Raw genomic sequence first — 23526 nt, forward strand, 5'->3', positions numbered from 1 at the left:
AAGGAAAAAGAGATTTGCTGGGGTTTCATAAGATCTGAACATCTTCACACGAATCGAAGTAGGCTAACCTTTCCAAGAGTTATTTAAGTCACAAATGAGCTCAAAGTTTTACCCCGTGGCTGAAGTGAGTTTTGTATCCTGTATAAACAGCCAACTGCGCAGCTTGGTTTCAGTGGGGAAAGGGGATGTCACAGTGATAGCAGTAATGGGCTATATTTACGGTTTGGAAAAGTCATCATTTGCCTTGCTCTGCTTTGGGCATAGTTCTAAGTGTTCTAGGTCTGAAACCAACCTTTCCACCACACCAGTGTAATTTCTGCTCCCCTTTTTTTTTTTTTTTAAAGCCTGTGTTCATTCCATGGCAGTCTAATGGAATTGTCCATCCCAACCTATGGCTCTGGTTACACTTTGGCTTTCCTCCAGGCTGCAGCTGCCAAAATCACCCCCCTTATGCCTCCTGAAAAGGGTCTGTGTCCAGCCAGATCAAGTCCCTGGTCCTCCTCACCGCATGGCAGTGACGGATGTAAGCTCTGGTGCAGAGAGGGGATGGCTGATAAGGATGGTCTCTGGGCTGCATGGTTAGTTTCTACCATGGTCTGAGAGAAGAGTGACAACACTGGGTTTGTCCTTGGGAGCTGAGTGGCAGAGCTTACTGAGCCCAGTGCATGGCCACCAAGGGCAGGGGCAGCCCCCTGGGCCTCCTGGGCACAAGGGATTGTCTCAGGGCCAGCACCCCAAAGGCCATCCTCCAAAGGATGCTAGGTGGAGGGGTGGCGGGCAGGGCTGTGGGGAGCCCTATCAGCCCCATATCACAGTGCCACCACCCAGCAACACAGCAGTCACAATGCCCTGGGACAGGGTAAAGGGGGCATCCTCCTGTGTCCCGCTGCCAGCCTGCCCGGCTTCACCGTTGGAACAGAGCTGGCCTACAGGCAGCCTGGAGAAATCCAAGAGGAAGTCCTTGAGGAACTGGTGGAATTACTTGGAGGAGGGAGCTGAGGGAGGAACAGTGGAAGCTGGACAAGGCTGCTGGAGGTTCTCCACTGCAAGGCCAGCTCCTGGTGGGGCCACATTCAAAGCTCATGTGATGGACTGAAATGCTGCCTCAGTCTCTGGGGAACAGGCTCCAGCTCCTCAGGAGCTAAGAACCACCAACACCTAGAGGTGCCCGAGGCTATCAGACCTTTTCAGCTGGACAGCAATGGCAAGACCAAGGGAATGCCTGCTTGAGAAGCACTGCAGAGCTTGCTGTCCTCATCCCCTGCAGAGCCAGGGGCAGCAGCTGTAAGAAATGGGATGCATAAATGTTGCAAGGGGTCCCAGTGCTTTGGAGCACCCACTGGTGTCCTGCCAGGCATGGGAAGTATTCTTGCCCCCAAGGTTGATCAGGCCAGGGCCATTTTGCTGCTCTTGGAAGCCCCTGAGATGGCTCTAGGTTGAGGGAGAATAGGGATTGGGCATCTCCTGGGAGATGTGACCAGCCTGTGGGACAAGGAGACAGGTCTTGCTCACGTGCTCAGGGAATAGCTGATCGCTAGCTCTGGGGTCAGGAAGGAATTTTCCCTCAGGACAGATTGGTACTGGTCCTTTGGGGGTTTTTTGCTTTCCTCTGCAACATTGAGCATGACCACTTGTCAGGACTCCTCTGGTTCGTGAGGTTACTGCCTGCTGCTCATGCACCATGAAGATGGCCTTTTGTGCCCTGCAGCTGAGGGGAACAAGGCTTTTTTTTCCTCCACGGTGGGCTGGTAACAGTCCCTGGCATTTTTTTTTTTTTTTTTTTTTTTCCCCCCTTCCTCTGCAGCATTGAACATAGCCCTTTGCCAGGGCTCCTTTGGGCCGTTTTGGCTAGGTTGTTGCCTGCTACTCTTGCACCTCCAAGGTGCCACTCGTGCTTTGGTGCTCTCTAGCTCTCTTTGCCATTGCAAGTTTGTAGTGGGAGCGAGCTCTGGTATTCCCTTGGTTCCATTTACCCGGGTGTTCTTGCTTGTGCAAAACAGCCTGTGCTTGGAAGGGCTCCAGGCTTGCTGCACCATCAGGAGCTGCCACTTTCCAGCTCTCCCTGCATGCAACATAAGTGTGGGGGAGGCACGAGAGCACTTTTCATGCATCACTGGCCAAGAAGCACAGCAGAGCAATTTTTTGCAGCCAAAAAGTATGCTTGTCATCAATATGTGTCATACTTTTCAAAATACCCCAGGGTACCACACACCACCTCCTCTTCTTTTGTGTGTAATTGGTACCAATCCTCATTCTTCAAGTTCTTGCTCTTCAGGAAACAGGGGCTGCTTGCCCTTTATTCCTGTTTCTACTTTCTGTGCCTTGCCTTTGCCAGACTGCAAAGGATGTTTTTTTCAAGCTGAGCTGAAGAATGCATCAGCCTGCTCCTGGCTGTGCCTGTGCATTGTGTTAATGCTTGTGAGCATTGCCTCTTAAACAGATTCAGAAAAATAAAATCAAATCCTGTTTCCACTTGTAACTTTTGTGATATGTGTCCATGAAAGAGTTTTTGGAAAACCCCCTGGCACTTCAGGCAAATAACAGTCTCATCATTATTCAACTCAGGGTGAGCACAGGGAATAGAATAGTTGTGCTATGTTATGCATGACAAGCTATGACCTAGGTCTGAGGTGTCCATCCAGGAAAGCAGCTCTGTTCAGTGCAGGTCCCAGGCCCATCCAGGAGGCAAGGTCAGAGACAGGCACACCTACAACATCTTTCAGGCAGGGACTGAAGGTCCCAGGCTGTGTTGAGACGTCCCCTGGGCCCTTAGCAGGAGATGGTGTAGGTGGGGGTCCCAGGGCAGGCCACTCCCAGCCATTGAAGCCTATGAGCACCCCCAGGACCCTGGTAGAAGTGGACTTGCACTGCTCATGTGCTTTCCTTTAGACATTTACCGTTGGCCACTTTGGAGACAGAATATTGGGCTAGATGGACCTTTGCTCTGATGGAGTGCTGCTGTTCTGAGGCTTTTCTGTTTTATTATGTTTTTCCAAGGGAAATGGCTCAGACATTTCTAAAAATAAGTACAAGGAGAAAAAAAAAATTCACAGGGAAATAACAGGTGTTGCTCACCTCAAAAAGGTTTGTAACCGTTTGGTTCAGGAGCATGTCCTGCTTCAGACTGAGGGCTTGATCTTTGAGCCTCACTAGTGTCAGAGATGTGGGGTTTTGCCATCCTGTGGAAACTCAGCTAAACTGGATGAACACAGAAGACTCAAAAACTGTACTTCACACATGCTTTTTCCACATTTGTTCAGATGGTTAAATTATCTTGAGACGATCTGCAGCTCTCACCCCTATCATAAGGTACGTGCCTCCTTCCCACAGACGGACAGAGCCAATGCCTAGGCTGGGACGTGATTACCCATTCAATTCCTTCTGCTAGTGCAGGGCTGGGAAGAAACATCATCAGAGATTTCCTCAGCATGTACTGCCAGGGAAAGGAGGAGGTAGAAAGCAGAATAGAATAGACTATTTTTCAGTTGGAAGTGACCTACAATGATCAACTAGCCCAATTGCCTGGCCAATTCAGGGCTGGCCAAAAGTTAAAGCATGTTATTAAAGGTGTTGTCCAAATGCCTCTTAAACACTGACAGGCCTGAGGCATCGACCACCTCTCTAGGAAGCCTGTTCCAGTGTTTGACCACCCTCTCGGTAAAGAAATGCTTCCTAATGTCTAATTGGAACCTCCCCTGGCCCAGCTTTGAGCTATTCCCCTGTGTCCTATCAGTGGATCACATGGAGAAGAGATCAGCACCTCCCTTTCCACTTCCCCTCCTCAGGAAGCTGTAGAGAACAATGAAGTCACCCCTCAGCCTCTTTTCTCCAAACTAGACAAACCCAGAGACCTCAGCCACTCCTCATAGGACATGCCTTCCAGCCCTTTCACCAGCTTTGTTGCCCTCCTCTGGACACATTCAAGGACCTTCACATCCTTCTTAAATTGTGGGGCCCAGAACTGCACAGTATTCAAGGTGAGGCTGCCCCAGCGCTGAATACAGTGGGATAATCACCTCTTTTGACCAGCTGGTTAGGCTGTGTTTGATGCACCCCCGGATGGGATTTGCCCTCTCGGCTCCAGGGCACACTGCTGACTCCTATTGAGCCTGCTGCTGACCAGCACCTCCAGATCCCTTTCTGCAGGGCTGCTCTCCAGCCACTTCTCTCCCAATTTGTGCTTGTGCCTGGTGTTACTCTGTCCTAGGTGCAGAATCCAGCACTTGTTCTTATTAGATTCCATGCCACTGATTATTGCCTGATGCTCTAATCTATCTAAATGCTTCTGCAAGGCCTCTTGTCCTTTGAGAGAGTCAACAGCACCTCCCAGTTTGGTATCATCAGCAAACTTGCTAATGGTGCATTCAACTCCTGCATCCAGATCGTTGATAAAAATATTGAACAGAACTGATAGCTGTGAGGAACATTACTAGTGTTCATATTGCATTTGTAGCTGGTAATTATTTTATAGCCAAATGGATCCGTAATACCCTATTCTAATTCCCAACTGCACAGAAATTTCTGTTCTGTATGTCTGCTGCAATTGCCTTGCTCTGGTTTGCTCTCCTTGTGAGAAGGAGGTAGAAGACCGAAACCTTGTTACCCCTGGTTTTATGAAGTGGTTGTATTATGAGTTGACGTCTGTGGTGTCTAAATACAGACTTGGAATTGGTACTGGAATAACCTTGGTTACATACATTCCTTCTATGTTCTCACTTAAAAAAAAACGTAAGTTGGGGGCAATACAGAATACTGCTGTTCTGAGTATTGTCGTATTTTAAACTACTGGCTCTGTGAGCCTGTCCTCACTTCTCAGCCTTTTTGTATAGCTAGGCTGAATATGCTCCCCTTCTTGTGGGGGCTGAGTATGGACTTAGGCTTTTACTGCCATTTCAGCATTAGAATCTGGAATAAGGAGATTTTCTTGTTTTCAGTACTAATGTTTGCTGTGCTGTATACACATACATGTCTGTGTGTATATACCTATACATAAATGCATATACATACCTATATAAGGTTAGCGATTATCATTTTATATACTGGTTGTGACTGTCACTTGACAGCTAAACCAACTGGTAGAAAAAGAAATATAATCCCATTTAAAGTTTAATATTAAACAGTGCAAACCATGATGCTGCCTTCTTAGAGTCCCCTGCTCTTCTATTTAAAAGTTTCTAACTTCTGAAATGACTGGATCACAACAGTTGTCTTCTCTATGTAACTTCAGTTCTTGTTTAGAGACACTCTCCTAGGAGCATGGGGTTTTTCAGAAAAATGTTATCATGTAATTTAAACTGTGTAGTAATGCCTGTCCCCAAAGGAATTACAAAGAAATTGCACTTGAAAAGTTTGGTTTTGCAAATTAAATACTTTTGCAGATTTTTTAAAACTATATCACAATATTAAAAAAAAATTAATAAAGAACTAGGAGTCTTTTAGTTTTACAAGTAGGATTTTATAATGAGAACCATTGCTGATACTGAGGCTTCTTATGCTTTTGAATCCACAACAGAGCTCTATAAACGTCACTTTCTGATGCTATTACTTCCTTGTTTCATGCTGCTGTCTAGTATGTAGACTAACATAACTTGGCCTTCATGGCATGGTGCTGTTTTTCCGTATGTGGAAGAGCTATAAACTTACAAAAAGATCTTTAAAGATACAGTGCACATTTCCAGTGTATCCAAGTTGACTATGACTTCCTAAGAAGAAACTGTGCAATATTCTGCTGTTATACTTGCAATATATTTCCTGTAAATTTGGCTGCTTTATGTTTCTGTATGTCAAAGACTTGATATTAACTGTGGTTTTTAGTTTATGAAGTTTATAAAAAGCTACATAATTAGTAACTGACTCCAGATATTGACTTAATGATAGCATATATTATTTCTGCACTAATCTGGAGATTTCCTTTACTGAAGTATGTATATGTGGAACATGCCTTTGCAAGGTGTGATCACTGATGTGCACAGTGATTTAGGGAGAAAAATTATATCTATTACATGCATCTATAGCGGACTAAGATTCTTCAAACTCTCTCTCGCTTATACTTTTCCTGCTTTTGATTTAGCTCTTCTCTATATTGCTGATTTTTTTATTAAGCTGAAGGCGAGGCTGTCAGGAAAACTAAGTGGTTACGTCAGACTCCTAGGGGAAATAAGTAATCTGTCTTTCTGAAGAGTAAAATTTTTGAAAGTACCAAACAGACTCTAAGATTCCCAGCTCCCCATTTCAAAAGTGACACTGACTTCTAAGTTGCACTGCCTCGCTGTGATGCTTGCGCTACTAAATGCGCTCATTTTATAAGTTTGTTTCTTTGAAAATTTTCTGATCTTCGGGACTGTAATGTCTGCTGAACAATGCGATCTTGAATAAATAAAGCTTTGGATTCTTGGGGAATAAAACGACAATGCCTTCACTATTTGCTCAGTGCATACGTTCTTTTCGCCCCCCTCCCTCCCCTCCCGGCCTTAATGTTTTGTGTCGTGGAGCTGAGCTGCAGGCAAGTGCCGCGCCGGGGCATATTGTCAGCGCTCTACCACTGTCTGCGGGGGACAATGGCTGCAGTGTCGCCAGGGCCTACACAGGGGCAGTTGATGGCGTTTCTCTGGAATTGCAGTGGTGTATGGCATCTACTGAAATCTGTAGGATTAGCAAATGCAAAAATTCCTTTAAGCTGCCAGGCCTCTGAAAATGCCATGTTGTGGCCTCATTGATAAATGCCACAAATAGCAGAACAGTCATGATGGAGTTGGTTCAAACCGGGAGACTGCATGCCATTCATGTTCAAATTTTAACTGCGGAAAGAAAGTCTCATCTTCCTCACCCCGAGTATGTGTTGTGAGCTGTCTGCTCTGAAACTTTGTCTGCTGTCAGCTGCTGTCTCCAGTACCACAAATCTTTTCCCTAAAACCTGGAGCACCGAAGTAGGGCCTGGGCCTGCTTTTCATTACCAGCACTAGGGAGATATGGGATGCCCTTGTTGATGTTCCTGGTTCCAGGTACAAGAAGAACAGATAAAACTTAAGGACTAATTGCCATTTGTTTAAGCTGTAGTAATACTGAGCTGCAGCAAGCAGCCTTTTTAAGAGTGTGTTAAAATGATGATCAGTCTTCGATTACTATTACGAAGTAGCAGACTACGGTATTGAAACTAACGTCAAATAAAAATGTGGTCTTTATTATTTTTTTCTTTGTTACTGACTTCCACAAATATTGTTTTTAGGAAGAATAAACTTCTTCAAGAGTGGGGTTTTCTTTGGGGTTATCTGATGGATTTGTTGGGTACTGAGAGAGTTCATAGATCTACAAGAAAAGGCAGCCCTCATTTCTTATTTTCTGCCCCTCAAAACCTCTGCAGTATAGACAGCTAGACATGTTGCTTATGTTCTGCTTACACTTGTATGCTCCTTCTGTTGGTCTGATCACTGACTTTTAGTGGTCTGCTTGTTCTTTTTTTCTTTCGAAGATGATAACATGCCTCATTTTTCTTGGGTGTTCATATCATGTGATTCATAAAAGTCTTTGAGATGTACGCCAAAATACTAGAAATGCAGGTTAACAGAAATAAACGCTGTAGGAAGTATATTAATTTTTAGAAGATAATAATATAGAAAAAGTTGGCTCACGTGAAGAAGTCTTCCATTATTTTAAAAATAAAAATCCAGAAAAACTAAGAACTCTTTAGTGACACTTAATGGTACAAAATATGTAAATCAGTTTAGGTACTGAATTTTCCTTGTGCATTCAGGTAAATTTTTTTTATTAATTGAAAAAAATTGAAATGTCTTTATTTTTGTTGGTGATACGTGTAGCTTTCAAAATATGATGAGCAGTGTATCATAAGAAAGCTACAGCTTTATAGTCTACTTTATTGATATTTTAAATTTTCCTGACTAATATCATTGAATAACAGTACCCGTAATTAAGGATTTTACTGATTTACTGATAGTACTTTTCTCTTTTTTTCTTATTTTTTCTTCTTTTCTTTTCTTTTTTTTTTTTCCAGAAAAGAGCAAAAGGCCAAGTGCTGTTTGACAAAGTGTGTGAACATCTCAATTTACTGGAAAAGGACTATTTTGGGCTGCTGTTTTATGAGAATTCAGATCAGAAGGTAAGCCTGTGTGAGGGTTTTGTTAGTTTGTTTTTCTACATTGCTACTGACTTCAATAGTTTAGTGAGGTATATTGTATTAAATGTATACCATTACAAACATTTGAGTAAACTGTTGCAAAATGTCAATTCTAGTCTGCTGTAAACTTGCAACATGTGCAAGATACAGATGTGTATGTTGATACCTAACAAAGTGCCCATTTGTTATTTAGAGTGAGGGTATATTTAAAATATCTGCATTTTTGAGAAAAGCAATTGAGTAACTGATAGGCTTTATAGTAAAACAGTAAAATAGTACAGTAAAACAGTATGCCAGCCTTGCACGTGAAGGTAGGAAATTTTAACTAATATCTTCGCCTTAACAGTCTGAAAACTGCCCAAATTTCTGAAAACTTTAATTATTTACATTTTTTTCTAAAAACAAGAAACCAAAACTTTGGTTGATAAATAATTTTAAAAAATTAATCTTCTACCTGACTTTCCAATAATTTTGCGGCCTTTTCTCATGTATGTTTAATAATGCTTGGAACAGGAACATGAAGGAAATCTTGCCCCTAAGCCTGTAACTATTAGACTTTTGAGTTCCTTTATTATTAATTTTAAACTTAAAGAAAATTTTGGCATTTGTGAAGATGAGACTGGAGCTTGCCCATCACCAGTATTGGGTGCTAATTTTACAAATGAATGGTGTTTTGATATGACTACATTCAAAACTATCTCTTAAATACCATTTGGTAACTTATTTTCAGTCCTCTTTTGCACTTGCTTACATGTTGGATGGTTGAGCACATCTAGATTGCTGAGCTGAGGAAAACTTAAATCAGTTGGTGGCATGCATTCTGCTAATTACCAAAAGCCCGTTTAGCTTTTCCTAGCATCTGAACATTTACAGTTAGTTATGAGCCAGCTGTCGCTTTGTCCGTGAACTAAAGATATACCTGAGGAAGGTCATATTTTCCCTTATGAAGAAAACAGACTAATAATTACAAACTGAAGTGGAAAAAATTGTATTATTTCTTTTAAATCTCTGTATTTGTAGCAGGAAACATCATTACATGAGTACTATACTTAGTCTAGAAGCTTTTCCGTTTTTTTTGTCATCTTTCTCATCCCACTACTGTGTTTGAAGTGAAGTCTAATTTAGTAGTCTGGTTAAATCTGAATTTCTGACAACTTCCATTCAAATACAGTTGTTTTCTAGAGTTATTTGCTTTTCTGCGAGGCTTTCTCTGCAGCATTGAGCAAAATACTCAATCTCTCTATATTAAAGATCGCCATATATAAAATGGGCTTGATGTATTCTTACTTCGATATTTTATTTTTGTTCTTGATTTGTAAACCATTTATAGAAATGAGAACTTCTTCGGTGTAACAATGAAGAGCATCTCAGTTGATTCTCTGAATACTATCATAATCTTAATTATTATTTATTATTATCACATGTTATCCCTTTATTTGTGCTACTCACTATTGAAAATCTATACTGTACACACAGAGCAAAATAACATAAAACACCAGTCTGATCTCTGGCAAGAGAGGAAAGATCTAATAGCAGACCTGGGATCCTTGAACTACACCAGGAAATAGCCCACTTCAGTAGATCCTAGGAATTGGAATAGGGAGCCTTTGGCTTTTGAAAGTAGAGCAGGAAAGTCTGGATTGGTGTAGAGTTGTGTCTTTTTTTATTTTATTTATTTTATTTTATTTTATTTTATTTTATAATGTGCTTCTAGTTGGACTAAGAGATTTCTTGGTATTCCCTAGTCATGTGAATGGAGGAACAGAGTACCACACCTTTAAAAGATCCCATCTGTTTTTTCATATGTCTTTATGCTTGGACATATTAAAAACTTGACTGGATATGAGCCTGGGCAACCTGATCTAATTCAAAGCTGACTCTGCCTTGAATCACAGTTGGACCAGTTATCTCCAGAGGTCCCTTTCAGCCTGAATGAGTCCTTGAGTTCCCTGTCCATTGACTATGGAGGTGCTACTGTAGCCAACACTCATAAATTAAGTATTTACATTAATTAAGCAAGAAATATCTGGATAATGGAGTCCCTGTGGTTCAATTATTTATATGCCCAGACTAAGTCTAGCACTTTATTCAAAAGAAGAGTAGACCACCTGTCACCTGAATTATGGACAGCAGCAGGCTTTTATTTAAAAACTTCTGGAGAAATCTGGTCCAATTTTTTAGGAAGACTAAAAAAACCAGAGTTGTTGGATTTTGTCATCTTCATGAAAGTAAGTTCATAGTGTTATTTGGAGAAACTTAAAAAGGAGTCTTCCCTAGCAGATTTGCATTTCCCACCTCCTACTTTCTATTGCAGGATTAAGCTTACTTTATGGTGAACTGTGGGAACTACAAAATTTTGAATGCCAGCCAGTAACAGTGAAGGAGGGGGTTTAGATATTTTCTGGCTGGATAGCCCATATGCTCTAGATTGTACCCAAAGTGCCATTATGTGGATGGTACTATGCCTCTGGTGCAGCTCTAAGTTGTGATTACCAGGTGAGTGGGAATACCTGGAATACTCAAAGAAGAATTTGAAAACGTGGGCTTTGGCATGAATTAGTCACTTGGCTAAGTGCTTACAGTCTTTCATGGGTTGGACAGTCTGTACTGTAACGTGCACATTTATATAGGCTTGCTTATTTTTACTGCTATTGTCATTCAAGTTACCTAATTCAAAGCTACCGCTTTTGTACAACACTGTGTTTGGTAGTTCTTATACCAGTTATGGCACAAACATCATGTGAAGGGTAGCTACTGTAGTGTCTTAATACGGCAAAATTACTGGTTGTGTGCTGAGAAAGTTCCCCCTCCCCAACTGCCATTTCTTTCATGCTGGTAAGATTGGAATTGTATAGCTACACAGAATGTGGTCAGTAAGATTGTAGCACTCATTTTTGTTATCAAAAGGCTTTTTTAAATACATGGATGAAGACCATTTAAATTGCTTTCAGTATGTTAAATATTTGTGGTATGTTTTTAATGAATATTTCTGTCTTAAGACTTTTAAGTGTCTCAACTTTTTTTCATTCTTCTAAAAAAAAGAAAAAAACATTTAACATTTTATGTTTTGATTTAATTAATAGATGGAAGTGTGGGGGGCTGATCAGTTGTGTTCAGGAACGGCTGTCAAAGAAAGCTTGGGGACTTGGAACTTTTGCTGGGTTTAGGGCCTTCTCTTTTGTTCACCTCTGTAGTAAGTTTGAATTCTTTTTTCATCTCAGTACCAGTTCTTTCTGATGCGTTTTTTCCTCCTGTTATGACTGTTGCCTCTTCAGATTAAAACGCCACAAATCTCTGACCTCCAGGCCAGTCAGTACTAAATGCTGAATGATGTGTTTTTCTCATTCTTGTGCACTCATCACAGCCAGCCATTTATGAGCCAGCTGTTGAACTTGACAGCAGCTGTGGGGTGTGGAAACTGAATGCCAGGCACTCTTTTGAATTAGAGCTGCTCCCTAATGCACCATCAGGGTACCATTGGAGGAGTCGTCCCATTAACTTTTCTATATGGGTGTTCTATGCAGCTGAGAGAGATGTTATGTCTTCAAATCAGACTGATTTTTGTTAGCTTTAATACACGTTTTAAAACTATTTAGGTCAAATTACTCATTAATGATTTCTTTCGTTGTTTTGCAAATGTTAAATTTATTGGTCTAAAGTTTAGTTAGTGATTTCATTGCATTACACCCTCAAAAGTTCATGAATGCTCCATTCACCCTGTAATTGGCCTGCAGAAGTGTTAGAAAGCTTCTGCTCTTATGTTCTGGGCACCAGCTGGAAATGCTGCTTTTCTGGATTTGTACAAAATAACTTTTGTACTGGTAGAGAACATTTTGTTGTTCTTTGACAATTCATTACTTTGTCTCATCTATAACCTTACCATTCACAAATCAAACAAATAGATTTCTGCCCACTGGAGCAAAGTAGTGTGCATACACTTTGTCTTTTGTTTTGAAAGACAGACCTGTCTATTCTGCATTAAGAGGTCTATTTCAGGGTAGATTCTTTCAATAGTGTTTGTTTTATCCATAACAAATGGCACAGATGCAAAAACCCCACCCCTGTAATTATGCATATATATGGTATATAAGCATCTGATTTTATTTGACAGAACAGTAATGAAAGTTGGTGGCAAAGTCTGCTTCCAATAAACTTACTCCAGGTTTGGAAAATCAGAAAATGAACTGTATAACTTCTGTAAAGAAAGGATTATTCTTCTCATCCTGCAGCATATTCTGTATTATATGCTCTTTTCTCCTACTTTATAGTGATAAAAGATAAAGCACTGAAATTAACATGTACTCAGGAGTCCTAGTTTTCTGCTATAGTTATGCCATGCTATATTCTATACTTATTTACTTTATTTACTTTATACTGTACGTTTTCTAAAATTTAAGAGTTTGAGCTACTTCTGGTGATATTTGTAATTAGAAGAATATGGCTGTGTATCATTTTGGAATGGAATTCATGCCACAGCTGAAAACCAAGGATGATAACTGTAGCTGAAGTGATTCTCAGCTAAAATTATTTGAAGACTTCTGTTGTCTTCCAAGGCCTTTCAGTGTCAAGGCTCTTCCAACAAATAGCAGTTTTTTCTGACTTAAGCAGAATAAATGGTATCCAGATTTTTTTGAGGAGTGTTTTATATCTATTCCTTTGTAACGGTGTTATGGACTGTGCATCTCTGGAAGAATTATAGTAGCTATGAAATGTAGAGGTCGCAGACTTAAAGCAAGAAATGTGAAATTATTCCTTTTTTTTTAATTACATCTGTAAAAATGATAAAAAGTGGGTTTTGCATTTAATTTGTAAACTGTAAAATTAATTTGTCTAATATATACATGCTGCATTTGTGATGAAATCAGCTTGGACCAAGGTCATTTACAACATGGAGTTTAGTATTCATAGGAGCCACATCCTTTATCAGCAGAGGTGATCTACATTAAGGATTTGCACCAGTGCAAAAACATACAGTTCCACATTCTCCTAATCCATACAGTCCCGTAGAACTGTAGCCTAGCATGTTTTGTCTCCTTGAAGTTAATTTGACTTTGGGTGGAAAAGCCTGTAATAAAGACTGAGGGATATGGTATTGGAAAACAATTGTTGATTCTGGAGTTTGGTACCATAGACTGAAAGGTGAGTCACATTATACCCAGTATCCACTACTTGGCTAGGTTAGGCAAGAAACATTGGTAGAGATACACCTTTAGCAACATTTGTGCTGACACTGAGGTCCCCTCTGACTTTAAAGCTGCTAATATATGCAGTGGTTTGTGGAAATGCAAATGTTGTCCTTGACCTTACAAGTCAGTTGCTAATTCTTCCCTACATTGCACATCTCTGTCTTTGAAATGTGCTAAGTCCTGCTGACAGGCTGGTTGTGTGCATGTGTGTTTCTTCCATGTATATGCTTGTGTATGCGTGTCTGGCCCTGGGAAATAAAGGTTCAAACACTGTATAAAGTAAATTCTCAGTAACTGTAACTGCATTTAAAAGGCTTATGTTTCTAGTCTCTCACTCAATCTATTTTCTAACATCTATGGGTAAAATTATTAAACAGGATTGTCTGACTTACTGATGAATAAATGTTACTGATTTCTTAGTCTCACTTCCCAAAGTTGTATTTTTGGACGATCAGTCACAAAAAAATCTCTTTCCCCATATTGATAGTAACTGAAATGCTATGAGCTATTTAATAGGTTTCACAGATTATATAAAAATATTTTTTGTATTGAGGATAGAACACATTTAATAGTGAGGCATCTAAATATGAAAAACTGACTTTATTTGCAGTGCCTAAAATAGAGCTGAGTATCTAGACTTGAACCTTGCCAGTGTATCAGTGTTAACATAATACATGTTCATAGAGAACTTTGTTTTGGGGGAGGTCAGAAAAAAAGCATGGAATTTGATTAGGTTTTTCCAAGCACCTTTGAATGTTATCAGAACTAAAGTGTATACACCTTAAGACAAACGATGGGAATAATAAGTCTCTGGCGATCAAGAGAAATATCATCTTAAGTATAACTCTACATAGGTGTGTGAGCACAGATGTGTAGAGATTACATAGCCATTCCTGAAAAGTCTGCTTATGTCAATAAAAGGAGTATGAGAGAAAATTGCATTTGTCAAATGTAATTTGCTAGACCACCTCTACTGTAAGACTATCCACTCTTTAAAATTAAAGGGTATAAATAGTCTAAAGCAGTAAGACAACCATGAAGGGAGTGGCATTATGCAGTTTCATTTATGTGCTCGGGTGGGGAGACTTGCTAGCAAATCGCAAGTTCAATTTTAGAATTCTCTGGGTTATTTAAAAATAGAACAGATGTCTGAACAATACAAACTTTAACTGCACTGTATGAAATTACTTCACCATCTTCAGTCTGAAGTGATTTTAAATGCTGGTTGTGTGTTTTTTTTCAGAACTGGCTAGATTCTTCAAAGGAAATTAAGAGACAAATTCGAAGTAAGTACTTCTGTATCCAGATGTTATGCTCCTTTTATTTCCTCACAGAAATATTCTTCATAAACTTAGTAGCCTGGATATTGACTAAAATGTATCCTTACAGCATTCAAACAATATACATCTGATAGTCATGTATTCAGCCTTAGAACAGAAAGTAAAGCTTCTATTTCTGTCCACTGTCCAAGGAGAGAAAGAATCACTCAGCCTTGTGCTGTAGAAGTTAACCGTTGTAATGGCTGCTGCCCCCAAATATTCCTGTATTGTATGTGACTAATAGTTGATCTTTTTGCATCCTGAAACAGTAGATGGTTTTCAACGTTGTGCTGATATTTGGGTTATGGGATGGAGAATGTCATCTTGCAAAGATGGTCACGGTTGCTGCTATAGGACTTTCTAACTTCAAAGACTCACCAGAAGAATATGAAACTATAAAAAGAGAATCAATATGTCTTACAGAAAATGTATATTCTTCAATACTGGTCAGCCCAGCATTGGCTTTTTTGATATGTCTATCATTTCCAGAATGGAAATGGAGTAGAGCATAATCTTGGAATGTCTCGCTACAGTGCTTTTCAGACTCAGTCCATGTGAAAAGTCTTTCTACTTCCTATCCTCAATACACAATGAGGAATTTATTTTACTCTGCGTAAAACTCTGTCAAAACTCTTCACTAGCCAGGTAGATTTTATAAAGCTCTTTATAAAAAATATTTTAAGGGGATGTGATTTTTCATACAACATGAAGATCTACATTTTAAGTGGAGATCAAGTCCAGTTTCTTGAATTAGGCATCATGACTGGAATTTTTTTTCTCCGGTCCATAGCACTTCCGAGTTGATAGGCATAGTGTATAAGGCAAACAACCAAGTAAGAACACCATTGTAAGCATTTTAAAATGAAACTTGCTTACACCAATTTGCAAGTAATCAGCATACTATCAGTTGTGTTCCTCATAATCAGTGGATTAAAGTTTCCACATATTGGAATGTACTGCAAAGATAAATTTTATCCCCCAGCTACGTGAGTATCAAGTAACGAGACTTTTTTTTTGTTTCTGGTTTAGTTCTAAATGTATTTGTCTTTGAATCAAGAATGGAAAACTTATGTACAAAAATACTCAATTATAATAAATTTAAGGTACCTGTAAAACCTACTAGTCCATTTGAAATGAAGAAACTAATTTCTTTTTCTCCTGTACAGCACAAACTGAAGCACTAGCATGCTAGATAAGCATATCTGGACAAACACATTGATCTGAACACACAAAGGTGACAAATTTGGAAGTGGAGCTCAGCACATCAGTTTGCAACTTAATATTTATAACAATCTTTGTCTCTCTCTTACATGTGAACAATACCAATACTCTGCACATTGGGCATGTATGTACCACCTGTGACTGGGGAAGACAAAATAAGAATCCTTTAATCTCCCCCAAATAATGTTCTGCATCAGGCTGTCTCTTGCTAAGTCAGGGTCCTCAGGCCTTTTATGTGATCTCTTATTTGTTCAGGTTGGCCTTTGGCTGGGCAATAATGTCGGATCTCAGCAATTACTGATGTTACTTCAGCTAATGAATGTGATCCACAAATTACTAGCTCTGTTCTCAGGACTACAAAGGTGGCAAAAAGCTTGTTTGCTTTTAGCCAGCCTGATCTCTTCAGGAAAATTAATTCTTGACTTTTTTTAACTCATGTAATTGGGTATCCACTGGCATGTGTTAAAACCTCTAATTAATTTAATCAGGGACAGGTGGGGTAATTACAATTCTGTCACAATCTTCTTGAAAATTGCTACATCTAAAGTGGATTCAGGCTTTTGTAAAATGGAGGACTTCAGCTTGAATATTGTGATGGTACAAGCAGTAGCAACTGACCTTGGAATAGTCAAATTGAGATTTTGCAGAGGGTAGGGAGGTTCACCCTTACATAAAATTTAATTTGAGAATTTATCTGTGTGAGATGTACATGCAGTTAGTATAGAACACATGATATTCCACTCAGTTTTGTTTATAGGTATTTTCATAACTCTCATTCTCAGTATAACAGAATTGAATGAGTAAACTATATAAACCTTGTTTAATCATAGTGTTTATTGCAATTGAAGATCAAGCATTTGTCTGCAGTTTAAATGTTTACAGTTATGGGTAGAGATTAGAGATGTGAATGTTTAAACCATCTGTCTTGGTAAACCTAATTATTTGTTTTTATTGTTTGTGTAATTAAAGTATATGAAACTGAGTTATAGACCTGGTTATCTTTCTCTTCACACAAATTTTGAAACTATTTTTGGGATATATCCTGTTCTTCGTGTGCATGTAAGTCATTCTCTTCCAAAAGGAAATTAGATTTATATGCTGTGTGGAATAGTTTAAATCCAAGGTAATGTTACGTCAATTAAATCTATTTCTAGTCTGCAGCACAATTAGTGTTTTTACTGCAAAAAAACCTTCCATATTGCATATCCTGTATTGTATATCTTGTAAGAAATGGAGAGGACTTGGATGTTCTGAGGGCAGAATACACTGGTATAGAGGGTTTTTATGCATTCTCACCACATAAAGGATACATTTAACTGTTTTTGCTCTTGAAATTAACTGTGAAATTGTCTTACTGTCTTTTGTCAAGAGAATACTTATTTAGCCAGAAAGATTGTAGAAACTCATCACTGTACCCAGGATATGACTAATCTGATCTAATTTAGGTTAACTGTGTCCACCTCAGGTAAATGCACTTGTTTTTGAAGGAACAGGCACTTTCAGGAGGTGAGTGAGTGCATTCTGAAATAGGTGCCTGAGAGGGGAACCAAACCACATGCCACTTTTCTTCTGTTAGCTATGAAGGGAGTCAGTGGTGTCTTGTGTATATAATTACATCTCAGCAGTCTAGGGCTGAACGAAACTAGTGTCAAAAGAGAATGGTTATGGGGATAGAAAAGTTGTTTTCTTTTTAGAAAGGAGCGATTAACTGAAGGACTGAAGACAGCAAACTTAATTTGCTTGTTGATTCAGTTTGTTGTTTGATTCAGTTGAATTATTGAGGAGGGTGAGGGAAATCCTCTGTAATTCTATGGAAGTGGATTAGAACAGATGAAATAGTACAATAGGTAAGGCAGCTGGGTGACAAATCTTGGTCTATAAGTTTAAACCTTTCTCTTTATTCATGCTGAAGATTGTTCTCAACATCCTTTTGTTAATGGGCATCCAGTCATTCAGATTGGGGAACTTAAAACCAGCTAAATGCAATACTGGCCTAGTCTTTGAGACGTACTTAGCCAACATTTAAGGTAGCTGTGGGAATGTCGTGGATTTGAAATGGATTTTTTTACATTCTTGGTTCTATGGTATATTCTGCAACACAGCCTAAACAACTGCTCAGGGAAGAGGATAATACAGAAGAATAAAGATATGGTTAAGTAGGTATATTTTTAAATTACACAGTAGACCAAATGGTGATAAATTCATAAATACAATTCTGTGAGAATAACATTATCACAAGTTTAGAATTTTGCAGCACAGTGTTCTAAAATACTTAAGAAATCTAAAGTTTGTATTTAAAGTGCTAAGGGAAGTTAGAATTAATTAAGGAAAGGTCTTGCATTTTAAAGATATAGTTCTGGCTGTCTGATTTTAATGCTAACAAAACGTATGGTTATGCTCAGGCATCAAAATACGGGGGTCACTTTATTTTATATCCATCTATTTTATGTAAATAACTATATCTGTAGAAGTTGTAGCTAATTTTTATCTAAGCTAATTACACTAGAGTCCAGCTTATAGATGGTGAAGACAACTAAGTACCTGTGCCAAGGCAAGAGCTGTCCTGCAGAAGCGTTTCTGTGTGTCTGCTAATTATAAAGAAAGGTTTTACTGTTTGGAGATGTCTGAGTTCGTGAGCTGAATCTCATGAGTCCAACCATAACTGTCTGTACTCTGCTTTTTATGCTTTTTTGAAAATGTGGACTAGCTGTAGATCTTCCTAATTTCTTTCATTTTCTTGACAGTAATTTAAGAAAAATTATAGAAGTAATTTTCTTAATTTTATGGGGCATTTTTACATCTGCCTGTGAGTAGTGCTATCTGTCTTAGTCACACAGTACCGTAAAACTCTTAGCTGAGACACAAGAGATATCATGAGTAAAAGCCAGAAGAAGCTTTTACTGGAAAAAACCCCTCACTGATTTCCCAGTTTAAATGGGATGAATCATGTTAATTGTATGCTGCTAGCTGGTTGGTTATATTGCATTCTTTTTCTCTAAGAATGTGCCTAAAGTTGCCACAGAAGCATTTTTGAGGTAACGAGCTGGCTAGAAATATTTTTGACATTTCTATAGCCCATATTATTAAACATCAAAACAGAGAGCCTTATCAGGGACAGAATGCTAAACAGCATTTTAAATATCAGATTTATTTATTTTTTTTGTCTTGGCCACCAATTGAAAGCGGCAGTAATAGTGTGCGTTATTGTGTGAAGACAATTATGTTTGTATGCCTTGGTTATGCGCATATAAACAGTATGCTGTAGTGAGAAGTACAAATATAGACTGTGCACATTGTAATACACTTGCTAGTCTATATTCAGGGGATAAATGTGCTTTCAGTAATCAGGCAAAATATAAAGTCATGAACTGTCCAGAAAATATTTAGTACAAAGTCAACTACGACATTTTTTCAATAGATTAGCTATGGTATTAGTATGAGTAGACATCTGAAATTTTTCATAGTCTATACATTCAAAGGATTTATGCTCTTTTTAGCTTTTTATAGAGAATTGTAGATATTTTTTTTTTTTTTTCCTTCTTCGAACAGTGTCTAGCTCTCCTGGCTACAGTGCTTTCTGAAAGCTAACTGTAGAAATGCTGACAAGAAAGAGAAATAGGTTAAGCAGGAATTAATCTGTGACTAGTTTAACTGCAATTTTAGATGAGGAAAAATTGCTTCATTCCAGGAAAACTTGAAGACTGGTTTAGTACCTGTGTGGAAGGACACATCCTTCATCCATTTCTCCCCATCCCACAGCCCTGATAACATGACAACTCTCCCTGAACACTTTCTGCATAGATATTTTGGCCCAATTGCTTCTCTTCATCAGTTTGGCTTACTCAATATCAGCAGTTTTTCATTAAATGATCCTAATTCCCTGGGAGAGAAATGATGGAAGTGGGCTAATCTATTCCAGCTTTAATTCTGTTTGTCATGCTATATGTATTAATTAGTGTTAGACATTTTTTAAAGGTATTTTTGTCTTAATTCTCTCTTGCACTGGATTGCAGTAGATGATGCAATGAGCCATATTTTACCAATTCAGTACTACATGTACCTCCAATAAATTTGGCTTTCTCATTTAAGGAGTCCTGCCTTATTTTGTAAGCAAAGTTATCATTGTTCTAACAAATAATTGATAACTGGGAACATTAAGATACACCAAAATTCTGAGCTCTCAAAAGGAAATAATGACTTAGCAGCAAGGTGGAGAATGAAGTTCACACTTAAGCAGAAATTGAAGTGCTCCAATGAATAGTCATGTCTGAAAAACTGAAATAATTTTTGAAATGTTGAAAGAGATAAGAAATTTTGGCACAAAACACCTCTTTACCTTTAACAGCTGTGAAATTTCAAAACAGGATTTTTTAAAGAAAATAACCTTAAAAATGTCAGCACTCTTTTCTAGCATTATGTTGGAAATGGCATTTCAGTCTTGTTTTTAATAACAACAACAAAAAACCATTTTTTCAAAGCATGATTTCATATTTTTAAAATAGCTTACTGTCCAAAATTAATCATTAACAAGCTTTATAAAATTATTACCTTTTTTTAACCAAAGATTAGTTTTGCTAGGTCTTTTGCCAGAATATTATTTGCATTAGGAGAAAAGGGGTGAGAGAAAGACAAAAATGGCTACTTAATTGTTTCAATAATATTTTTATTTCTTTTCTTATCTTTCTTCATTATTTTTAGCAGATCTACATTGTAGTTTTACTTTCTTTATGTTTGGCAAGATATGATAAATCTCAACTGCATTTGCTTTCAAGCAGCATGCAAAACCAAACTATTAAATTCTTTTCCTAGACTCCTATTTTGTGATTTTCTAGTACATATATATGTCTGCATTGTACTTAATAAAATCTGTTTGAATAGGAAAGTTCTACATTTTGTCAAGTTATTAGTACTTTCCAATGAACGTATTCCTCTTGTACATAGTGTTATAATACTGGTAGAGTAACATTCTGAGAATGTATTTTAATTATTGATGAGTGACTTCAGCTTTCAAATTCTAAAAATTTATTTGAAATTAGAGCTATGACTAAAGGCAACATTTTATGCTTTGTCAAATTATTAATCTAGTTTTAAGCATGCTTTTGCTTAAAAAATGCATGTGGCATTAACAATTCTAACATGAGAATTTAAACTTAAAATATCATTGCTATTATAGTTGCTAAAGATATTGTTTCTCAAAAAATATTTTAAAGGAGGAATGGCTAATATTTTTTCTTCCATGCATTCTGTATGAATATGAATAATTTACTTATTATCTTTCTGTTGTATACAACGCAGACCTCATTTTGACATCTCATGTTCATAGTTACTGTACAGTCTCTCAAACAGTCAGTTTAAACAGGAGGAGACTGTTAGCTTTGGAGGAGTTGGAAACAAACACAAATTCAGTGCAAGTGTCTGAACACAGAATATCTTAAAAGTATAAAATATTATGGTAGTTTTCAAATTAAAAATGTCTTGTGATATTTATATAACTTACAGCAAAACATTCTTTAAAAATAATTTTTAACATGCTAATCTTTCACTGTATGTGTATATGAGTTACTACCTGATAAAGAAAATAATCTATGCTTCATACTAATATACTGTAAAAAAGGGAAAAAACTTTCTTCATGATTGCAGTGATCTAACATTTATATGACTGCCTAACATTTTTCAGTGAGGTTCTTTCTTTGCTTGCCTCAAGTTGTTTAAGATTAACAATTGGACATTTCCCATGTTTAGGTTTACCTTGGATATTCACCTTTAATGTGAAGTTTTATCCCCCTGATCCTTCACAGTTGACTGAAGACATCACTAGGTATGCATAGTTCCTAATTTTAAACTTAAAAATTACTGTTAGTCTAATTTGAAGGCCATAGACAATTTCTTCACTTTCAGGATGCTGTAACAGGTTTGGCTATTACTGTAGAATGCTATAGATGTTCTTACATCAACTGCTTTTTGGAATAAGGTTGAAAAGGCAAAGTGAAAACTTCAGGAAGACACCTGAGAAAGAAGAATTTAATGATAAGTGGGGATATGATTTGGGGGGGAGGTAAGATGCCAATGATCATATTTGAAAGAAGCCAGCGGTTTATTGTCAGGCTGCTGCTTTATTATATAACAATTGAAGGTGTGGGTGTATTAATATTAAGAGCAAAAGTCAAGGCATCCAAGATACTTCAGTAATAATCTAGGCTGGGTTGGTGAAAATGTAGTTTTATACATATCCATTAAATAAAACCATAAAACATAATAAAACCTGAAAATACTTCTCTTCTAAAGTTCTTAGACAGAAAATACTTGGAAAGCAGTGGATACTAGGCACCTAAAAAGTAGCACTGCAAGACTAAAAAAACCAGTCGGTAGAGTGCAGGGAATTGACACTCATTTTTTCAGGAGTTATGGAAAACCTGAACACTTAGTTTTGTTTTGGAGTTAGCTGACTCTGCTGAGGCAGGATATATGTTACTACACATCGCATCGGATGAATCTTCTGCACAAAATACGAGTGTTACACAAGTGTGTAGCTGATATATTACTACAAATAGTCTAAGACATGTAGTATGCAGTGTATTTAAAAGAAGCCATCTGTGTTTTGTTTGAAAATTTTCAGCAAGCTGGTTGACTTTTCAATTGTGTATTCAACTGATAAAAGCATTTTTATACTTATAGCTTAAAGCTAAATTCCTTAAAATTTAAGCTTCACTTGTAAAACTTCTTTTTTATTTGCATTAAAGGTCTGTGCTAGGGTAGGATGTCTACTGATTGTTAACTTGTTAAATTTGATAGAAGACTGTATGCAGTACCTGAAATATTAAATTCTAATACATACGTGGTTTAAGGAAGGCAATTATGGGTTCAGTACTAAACCGGATTTCTTTTGTGTATTATATAACTTGATTAGCTTGTGAACTGCAAGGGATATAAAAGTTAGAATTTTAAAGCCGAAGGGAAATGTCAAAGGAAATGCATGGGTTTTTATTTGTAAACCTTAGATACCTGCAGGCTACAATGTGAAATGAAGTCAGCTTTTGTTACAAACTAGATACAGTTTTTCATTCATTTATGTTGGAAATCAGAATTTTTCCTGCTCTTCACTTTATTTATGAAAGTAATATCGACTCTTACAAATGGAAGTGAAATTTACTCTGTAGCAATAATGCTCAAATAACGTAAGGTGTATCAAATTATTAATGCATTGACTTATTTTAAAATATGCTTATATGATTACATGCATCTTGATAAATTTTGCCATATCTCTCATAAATTTGCCATTGGTAACACTTTCTCTGTTCTTGTGTGTGTGTGTGTTTGGTTTTTCCCCCCTTTTCTTTGTCTTGCAGATATTTCTTGTGCCTACAGCTTCGTCAGGATATTGCTTCTGGTCGACTGCCATGTTCTTTTGTGACTCACGCCCTCCTTGGTTCATATACCCTGCAGGCTGAACTGGGTGATCATGACCCAGAGGAGCACCGCAGTGACTATATCAGTGAATTCCAGTTTGCACCCAATCAAACTCAAGAAATGGAAGAGAAAGTAGCTGAGCTACACAAAACACACAGGTGTGTCAGATACAGTGGGATTAAATGAAATCATCATGCTTTGTCATGTTTATGTCAATTCTCTTAAAAGTATGTGTAAAACTGCTAAGCTGAAGTTATTGTTA

At 37.8% G+C, this 23526-nt stretch overlaps 1 protein-coding gene across 31 annotated transcripts in view; it reads left to right on the forward strand.

Annotated features, from left to right (window-relative positions):
• The window catches only part of EPB41L2 (erythrocyte membrane protein band 4.1 like 2), a 130142-nt gene that overhangs the window by 67969 nt on the left and 38647 nt on the right, over positions 1 to 23526 (forward strand). For all 31 annotated transcript variants that reach the window (XR_005932957.1, XM_041125207.1, XM_030021817.2 and 28 more), the window contains 4 exons: positions 8009 to 8113; positions 14561 to 14603; positions 21600 to 21675; positions 23204 to 23422. Coding sequence is in view for 30 of the 31 variants with exons in the window: in XM_041125207.1 (XP_040981141.1) it covers positions 8009 to 8113; positions 14561 to 14603; positions 21600 to 21675; positions 23204 to 23422 (443 nt within the window). In the remaining variant the exon portion in view is untranslated. The remainder of the gene's footprint in view (positions 1 to 8008; positions 8114 to 14560; positions 14604 to 21599; positions 21676 to 23203; positions 23423 to 23526) is intronic.

Source organism: Aquila chrysaetos, chromosome 8 (genome assembly GCF_900496995.4).
Source record: "Aquila chrysaetos chrysaetos chromosome 8, bAquChr1.4, whole genome shotgun sequence".
Lineage (NCBI taxonomy): Eukaryota > Metazoa > Chordata > Aves > Accipitriformes > Accipitridae > Aquila > Aquila chrysaetos.